Genomic DNA, 8777 nt, shown 5'->3' with positions numbered 1-8777 from the left:
ATCCTGGTAAAGCAGGTTCAGGCTACTGCCGCCGTCCATAAGGACTCTAGTGAGATGAAATCCGTCAATAATTGGGTCGAGAACCAATGCGGCGAATCCGCCATGACGGATGCTAGTGGGATGGTCTCTTCGATCAAAGGTGATCGGGCAGGAGGACCATGGGTTGAACTTTGGGGCGATCTGGCTCTACCGCGTATACGTCCCTTAACGCGCACTTCCGCTCCCTCTTGGGGACGTGGGTGGCGTATATCATGTTCACCGTCCGCACTTATGGGGGAAAACCCTTTTGTCCATTGTTGTTCGGCGGCCGGCGCTCCTCATCGTCATCGCTATGCAACCCCTTGTCTTCATTGTCGCCGCTTAATCTGCCTGCCTGCTTGAACACCCAACAGTCCCTGTTGGCGTGATTGGCCGGCTTTTTAAGGATGCCATGTATTTGGCACAAGCGGTCGAGTATTCGGTCCAAGCTGGACGGTCCCCTAGGATTCCTTTTGAATGACTTTTTCTGTTGACCGGATTTAGAGCCTCTGAATCCGGCATTAACTGCCGTATCCTTAGCATTGTCGCCGTTGATGCGGCGCTTCTGCTGGTTACGACGCGACCTGCCACTAATGTCCCTGGTGTCCGAACGACCAGGGTTCTTGGTCATGTTGTTGCTACGAGCAAGCCAGCTGTCTTCTCCCACGCAAAAGCGGGTCATGAGTGCCGTGAGTGCTGCCATAGATTTCGGCTTCTCCTGTCCTAGGTGTCGGGCAAGCCACTCGTCGCGGATATTATGCTTGAAGGCTGCTAAGGCCTCTGCATCCGGACAGTCGAGTATTTGATTTTTCTTTGTTAGGAACCATGTCCAGAATTGCCTAGCCGATTCTTCTGGCTGCTGAATTACGTGGCTTAGGTCGTCAGCGTCTGGGGGTCGCACATAAGTGCCCTGGAAATTGTCGAGGAATGCGGCTTCCAGGTCCTCCCAACAGCTGATTGACCCTGTTGGCAGGCTGTTAAGCCACTGCCGGGCTGGTCCTTTAAGCTTGAGTGAGAGGTATTTGATGGCGTGGAAATCATCATCGCGGGCCATGTGGATATGAAGGAGATAATCCTCGATCCATACCGCAGGGTCTGTTGAGCCATCATATGATTCGATGTTTACGGGTTTGAAACCCTCGGGGATTTAATGATCCATTATTTCGTCTGCGAAGCACAATGGGTGTGCGGCGCCTCTGTATTGGGTGATATCATGACGTAGCTCCAATGAGCTTTGTCTACTGTGTTCGGCCCTGCCGAATTTGTGGCCGGCGTGACGGTTGTCGTCTCGAGCCATGGGGTGCCTACGCGATCCGTAGATCGATCTTGTTTGTCTTGTCTTGTCCTCCAACATGTCTCGTAAGTCCGACGCGTATTCCCGTGCCTTGGTACGGGGTGCGGCTTGGGTGGAGGGCCATGAGGCCTCTCTGTCGCGGCCACGAGGTGGCCTGTAGGCCGTGTCGAGTGCTTCCTCCTCTAATCGGGGTAGTAACCTGCGCTTTGGGTAGCACTTGGAGGGGCGTTCGGGTTTATGCTCTTTGGTCGCAAGGACTTCAGTCCATCTATCGACTAGCCGATCTTGATCAGCTTTAAGCTGTTGCTATTTTTTCTTGAGGCTTCTTGCCCTGGCCATAAGCCTGCGTTGAAAACGCTCTTGTTCGACGGGATCCTCTGGCACGGCGAATTCGTTGTCGTCGAGGCTTGCCTCGTCTTCGGAGGGAGGCATACAATTATTGTCCTCGACCTCTCTGTCGACCGCTCTTTCATGAGGGCTGGTTTCTCCATCCTCCTGTGCTAAATCTTGCTCGGGGGGATGTTCTTCAGCGCTTTCCGGGGTATTATTATCTCCCATGCTGGAATCGTCGTTTTTGTGTTGGCGGGATTTTGAGCGGCGCCGCTGACGCCGGCGCTTTTGCTGTTTCTTGGAGGGGTCATCCTCCGCTGTTCCATCGCCCTATCCCTCTTTTGGGGTGTCCACCATGTATATGTCATATGACGAGGTGGCTTTCCAGGGCCTAGTAGGTGCTGGTTCTTCATCATCTCCTTCATCGGCGTCCATACCGTCGATGTCTTCGGAGTCAAAGTCGAGCATGTCGGTTAAGTTGTCGACAGTGGCTACAAAGTGGGTGGTGGGTGGGCTTTGAATTTCTTCATCGTCCGAATCCCAACCTTGCTGACCGTAGTCCGGCCAGGGCTCTCCTGATAAAGAGAGAGACTTCAGTGACTTCAGGATATCGCCGAAAGGCGAGTGCTGAAAGACGTCCGTGGCCGTGAACTCCATGATCGGCGTCCAATTGGATTCGCTCGACAGGGACGCGAAGAGTTCGGAGTCCGGAGAAGAATCTGGCTCCATGGAGTCACGAGTCTTGCAGGGTATGGGGCTGGTGTTCGGCTCAACCGCCATTGGGATCTCAGCCCCCGAGGCGGCGGCCAACCGCCCGTCCTCGATCGGCGCAGCCGGCTCCGAACTAGGGGTCGGAGCCGACGCGGGTACGGCCTCCAGGGCACTGCTCGGCGGCAGAGCTAGATCATGCTCGTCGTGACAATGCGGCGCGCTCGGCAGTGGTTCGAATCCGTCGAAGATCAAGTCCTCGCGGATGTCTGCCGTGTAGTTTAAACTTCCGAATATGACCTGACGGCCAGGGGCGTAGCTTTCGATCTTCTCTAGATGGCCAAGTGAATCGGCCCGCAGTGCAAAGCCGCCAAAGACGAAGATCTGTCCGGGGAGAAAGGTCTCACCCTGGACTGCATCGCCATTGATGATCGTAGGAGCCATCGGGCCTAACGGCGACGGCACAGAGGAACTCTCAATGAAAGCACCAATGTCGGTGTCAAAACCGGCGGATCTCGGGTAGGGGGTCCCGAACTGTGCGTCTAGGCCGGATGGTAACAGGAGGCAGGGGACACGAAGTTTTACCCAGGTTCGGGCCCTCTCGATGGAGGTAAAACCCTACGTCCTGCTTGATTAATATTGATGATATGGGTATTACAAGAGTTGATCTACCATGACATCAGAGAGGCTAAACCCTAGAAGCTAGCCTATGGTATGATTGTTGATGTGTATGTTGTCCTACGGACTAAAACCCTCCGGTTTATATAGACACCGGATAGGGTTAGGGTTACATAGAGTCGGTTACAATGGTAGGAGATCTGAACATCCGTATCGCCAAGCTTGCCTTCCACGCCAAGGAAATTCCCTTCCGGACACGGGACGGAGTCTTCAATCTTGTATCTTCATAGTCCAGGAGTCCGGCTTGAAGGTATAGTTCGGCTATCCGAACACCCCCTAATCCAGGACTCCCTCAATGACCATTGCAACTAGACAACGTAGAGAGGCGTGTCTTGAGGGATCGACAGGACCATCCAGTGCCAGGGCTGATTCTGGCGCGTGGAAATCTTTATGGAGTACTTCAGTTCCGGGGAAGGTCGGAATGTTTTTATGGAGATTATCGAAACAGTCGCTGCCTACAAACGATGTATGAGCGCACCGACATATGGCAGATTCTAGCCTATGCGGGTTGTGTGGAGTACAAGACTCATGGCGGCATTCGTTATTGGAGTGCACCGCATCGCGGAGTGTATGGGCGTTGGGAGATGAGGAAGTGCTGCATAAAATCATGGCGACTACAGAACCTAATGCAAAAAACTGGTTGTTCACTTTGATCGAGAGCTTGCCGCAGGAGAGCTTTGCTTTGCTGGCGGTCACGTCATGGGCGATTTGGCATGCTCGACGTAAAGCTATTCATGAGGCAATATTCCAAAGTCCCCATCAGACACACTCCATCACAAGTTTCATGGCAGAGCTCGGTGTGATTAATGATTCAAACCGATGCCCCCGACAAGGAGTGAGCCAACCGCCACAACAAAGACAGAATCCCAAGAAACCACCTCCCGGAGCATACAAGATACATGTTGATGCATCTGTTCGCGCCAAAAGAGGAGGAACGACAGCTGCAGTTTGCAGAGATGAAGCGGGGAATTATATTGGGGCTTCGGCCTTGATCCTGGAGGGTGTCACTGATCCGACATCTTTGGAGACGATAGCATGTCGGGAGGCGTTGTGTTTGGCGGAGGACCTCAACATCCACAATTTTGTCATCGCATCTGATTGCAAACAGGTTGTGGCGGATATTGGCAACAACACGGGAGGAAGATATGGAACAATTATCAGTGAGATTCGCCTTAGAACTATTAATGTCCAATGTAAATTTATTTTTGAGGGTCGTGCTGCGAACTATGAAGCACACGGTTTAGCTAAATTTTCCCTTGCTAGAGGTCCCGGTCGCCACGTCTAGTTTGGCGTTCCGTACAACCAGATTCGTATCCCACTTCAGATGGAATTTGATGAATAAAGTTATTTATCACCCCTAAAAAAATATGTTTTTAAAAAAATGCAACAAAGTGTCGGATAAACGCACATGGACCGGTCCATGTGCAGATTTTTCTGTGGCGTTTGTTGTTTGGTATCTTCAATTCGGTGGTTTTCTTTCGGGTCTTTTGGGTTTTTTATTTTGGTTTTATTCTTCACATATTTATTTTGGCTGTAATTTTTTTTAAATAGAACTTTTTAATGAAATATTTAAGCATTATTTGTGAAATCATGATTTTTATAAATGCACATACAATTTAAAATATGAGAAGATTTCTCTTCAATTTGAGAACATTTTCAAAATTTCATAAGTGATTCTTAAATTCATGAATCTTTTAAATTGTGTGCCCATTTTTCAAAAAGTTATGAATGTTTATTAGCCTACTTGGGCGGTGTGGCGGTGAAGGTAAGTAACATGAACATATGCTGGGTCGGGCCCATCTTGAAAAACCCCGGACCCTAAATGACAAACCCAAACTTGGTCTGAAGCCTGCAAATATTCCTTTTCCCAAGCCCGAGACCTAATACTCCCTCCGTTCCGAAATATAAGTCGTTGGGAGAGTGTAAACTGTACTCCCCCAACGACTTACATTTCGGAACAGAGGTAATAGAACGTTGTGTTTAGTGTGCATGCATGTAAGCCCAGTCTGGAAATCTGGATACTGAAGCCCGAGCCCTTCCGAGCTCACTTTTGAGCTGCAAAAGAAGCACGGCCTGGTTTCGGGTTTTTTCGGGCCGGACTGCCCATGATCGGGTTAGTGTCAAGTATATTTTGTTGTTCTCACGGCTACACTCTTTCATGCTCATGATCGTTTTTCTCAACCATATGATAACATAGTAGACGTCAGACATGTGACCTTGCTAGGGGTGGGTCATGCCCACGATGGATCGCATGATTTTAGGTTCTCACTTATTGTGTATGAGACTCTTTCAAATATTTGAGCATAGTGCATAGGTTTTGTATTCTACAATTTTCAGGATTTGTATTCAACAATGGAGCTATAGTTGACAGTTTCGAACGACTTTGATGTAATTTTGTGTTTTATCTGAACTCTCTGGGTTTTTTTTGTGTGTATGTGTGAATGAACTCTCTGCCCCCCCGAAAAAAAATGAACTCTCTGTTTCTCGAACAGCCATTTTCAGTTCTTCGTTTTGATATATTTTGTTCGGTTGAACTTGATCAATGATAATCAGGTCGCTCCCTTAGAAAAACAGAAAACCATGTTATCAAGTTGTGTGCAGCGGCACGCGCGATGTCCGTCGCTGTGCAGCGAGTAGGAGCTGTTGGTGCTTATGCATCAGGAAGTCCAGCAGAGAACAACGTAGCAACGGTCAGACAACGTCTCCAAACATCATTATTCACACACAGACCACGTCTCCAAGTGGAGAAATCATACGGTTCTGATCACTGAAGATGCCGGCACGTGCATCGGTTCAGTCGTTCATTTTTCAGAGATTCTGAACTTCCGAAGCAGGAAAGAACAAAAAGAAACAGGTCGAGAGCCAGTAGCACACACAACACAAAATCCACTTCACTGATTATTTACAACCTAATACTGTACCAATCAACCAGCCACGAGCAATCGCATCCAAGCCAGCTAGTAGGAGTACGTACGTACGTATCTGATGGATGGACCGATCGGACAGAGATTATTGGGAGGCTGCTGCTGCTAGTGCCAGGCTACGGCTAGGCGTCGAGGTCGGCGGCCTTGAGGTGGAGGTTGGTGCGCGCGAAGGCGTAGAGCCTGGCCATCTCGTCGCCGTCGACGAGGCCGTTGCGGTTGGCGTCGGCGTCGCGCAGCGCCTCCCGGGCCTTCCACCAGGCGAACCACAGGTCGAGGCTGCGCAGCGCCTCCCGCAGCTCCTCCCGGCTGATCCGCCCGTCCCCGTCCGCGTCGAACTGCGCCAGCCACGCCCGGAACTCCTCCACCGTCGTCTCCTGCGGCAGCGCCCTGTAGTCGTACCGCATGAACGCCATCCTCCTCGATCTTCCTTTCTTTCTCTCTTTGCGTACAATGGTTTGCTCCCTCAGACAGAGAGTGCGTACGTGTTCGCCCCTCCGTCCCCGCGGTTGATGCCGAGCTATATATACCCGAGATCCATGGCGGTAACTACGTCTACATGCTTTCACGGGCACTCCCGTTGCCTCACGTTTCGGCGCACGTTTGATGCGTTGTTAGGCGGGGCCAATCGGCGAAGATATCGGCTGCTTTTTCGACAGGCGGCCAGTCTATCATCAGATTCGATGCTTGCTCGAAGAACATTGGCAGCCTGGTGACTTCACCCGTGCATGCCCGATGCTTCCTCCAAGAACTTGGAATCGGATGCCTTTGACTTCAACGGCATGCACATACATTTTTGCTGCGGACGCATGCAGTGATTATTCTATACTGTTGTAGTGTTGCTTGTGCCCGATCGCTAGCTTGGTCCATTCCATTCCAGATAGCAAAACGGATCAAGAGAGATTAGTCCACCAAGCAATAGTGTTGAACTCATGAGGCAATGACACACCAGCCAGGTGCTGGGTTATATCATATTGTCAGTCGTGACCAACTTGATCAGCATTCTCCGTCTCTAGATGATAAGATGGGACTTCGTTCAAAAATTAATATTGGCATTAGCTTCCTTCCGAGAAGCAACGTGTACGGTCAATGCTTAGCCATTAGGTAAAGCGTAAGCGTCAGTCGATAGTTTCAGCGGATCGGAAGTTGATACCGCCATGTGTACCAGTGTGCGACGTCCGAACCACGTATCACTGTGACGTCAGCTGTCTCGCCATTGCCAAACCAGCGGGTGGCCGCTGGCAATCCAACGGCATGGAAGCCCATCGCGCTGCAAGGCAATTCTTTTTTCCAAACGTGCACTGCTTGTGAATATTTTCAGTTGTAAGCACCCGAATATTCATCGAACCTCAGATTCTTGGGCATGACAAATCGAGTGTTTTTCATGATACGTTGTGTTCGGCGAGGATAGCAAGCTTAGTTGGCGCGTATGACACATTCGTCTCCGTTCATGTTTTGTCATGAAATTACCGTCCTTGCAAAACTAAGTTTGCCAATCTCATGCCTATATAAATTGCTATGACTATATAAAAACCTGATTTGGTGATGATGGCGTGCCTGCCATCTTCCACCAATAGCCATCGGATCTAGATCTGACACATACAAAGCAAACTGTTGTAGTTTTGCAAAAATATGCCCGCACTTGTTTTCATATTTACAAACAACTCTTTGTCTCTCACAATCAGCCTTATTTCTTTCCCACCACATCCAGAAGGCCATGGAAAAATCTGGTGTGATGGCCGTTGCCGGCGCCGTCCACCCTCGATCTTGATGTTTCGTGCAATGCAAGGGCATCTTACTACTTGTCATGAAAAACGTTTGTTTTGTCGTGTCTAAAAACCCGGCGTCAGATTTTTAGCATTTCCATTTTAATGTTTTTTTGCATAACTAATCCATCTTCCGCTGCTGTTGGATATATAAAATAGAATGAAATACAGCTAGATGTTGTTTTTTCCTTTTGACGTCGCACTAGCTGTTGTTAGACTAAACAAGATTAGAGAAAGTAGTACGTACTACAATATCGATTATTTAAGCTCCCTAGGTTTCGCATGTGGCGGATCAAGGGAGCTGTCTTCGAGACAAGTAGCGCAAACCAATGGCAAAAACTACTATATCCACCTTGCATATTCCAAAACTTTGCTGTCACCTCGTCTGGTTAGACTTGAAGTAGTTTTGAAACCTAACCACTTTTATTATGTTTAACGGCGGTTAGCCCCCTTGAACAGCAACTTTTGTTGCATGGTTCGTCGACAAGTTGGCAGTATGGATAGGAAACTGCAAAAGTATATTGAAAGCAAGACCAAGACTCACTTTTCTCCTTTTTCTTTATTAACGAGTTGGCTAGCAAGACCAAGACTTCAGTAGTATGATCTTTACACCGTGAATATATGACAATGATGCTCGGCGAGCACTATTTGTGTTCTTCCCCGAAAATTACACCCTCCGTTTCATAATATAAGAACGTTTTCGACACTAATACTTCTAAATTCAATAAAACTCAGGAAATATACACCCACATCTTTTTCGGCAATCATTCAAGACACAAGAGCATGGACAAAATGCACAGTGCACACAGCAGTACTGCAGTAGCGTCTTCTGCTTGCTCCAAGCGTAGCAGGAAGCATCCAAGATATTTACTCACTGTGCTGCGCTCTTGCGCAGCTCGTGGACACTAGAATACTGGTCACATCACATACCAACTGATTTTTTAGATATTATTACTACTTTGAATAAGAGATTACCAACTGACTGATAGAAAAGTATAGCACTAAAGAAAAGACTTGGGAGAGACTCGCTAGTGATTCCTTTTAAAGAGGAACCGGGTCCTT

The 8777-nt window shown here is 48.8% G+C and overlaps 1 protein-coding gene across 1 annotated transcript; it reads right to left on the bottom strand.

Annotated features, from left to right (window-relative positions):
• Positions 1-5717: 5717 nt before the first annotated feature.
• LOC125529831 (putative calcium-binding protein CML17) lies at positions 5718-6470 on the bottom strand. Its single transcript, XM_048694252.2, has one exon. It carries the CDS (start codon positions 6363-6365, stop codon positions 6075-6077), a length of 291 nt encoding a protein of 96 aa, XP_048550209.1. The 5' UTR covers positions 6366-6470; the 3' UTR covers positions 5718-6074.
• Between the last annotated feature and the right edge of the window lie 2307 nt (positions 6471-8777).

Source organism: Triticum urartu, chromosome 6A (genome assembly GCF_056163025.1).
Source record: "Triticum urartu cultivar PI428250 chromosome 6A, HENAU_Tu73, whole genome shotgun sequence".
NCBI classification, from domain to species: Eukaryota; Viridiplantae; Streptophyta; class Magnoliopsida; order Poales; family Poaceae; genus Triticum; species Triticum urartu.
The sequence above is the reverse complement of the archived record's forward strand: the minus strand, read 5'-3'. Positions and strand labels throughout refer to the sequence as shown.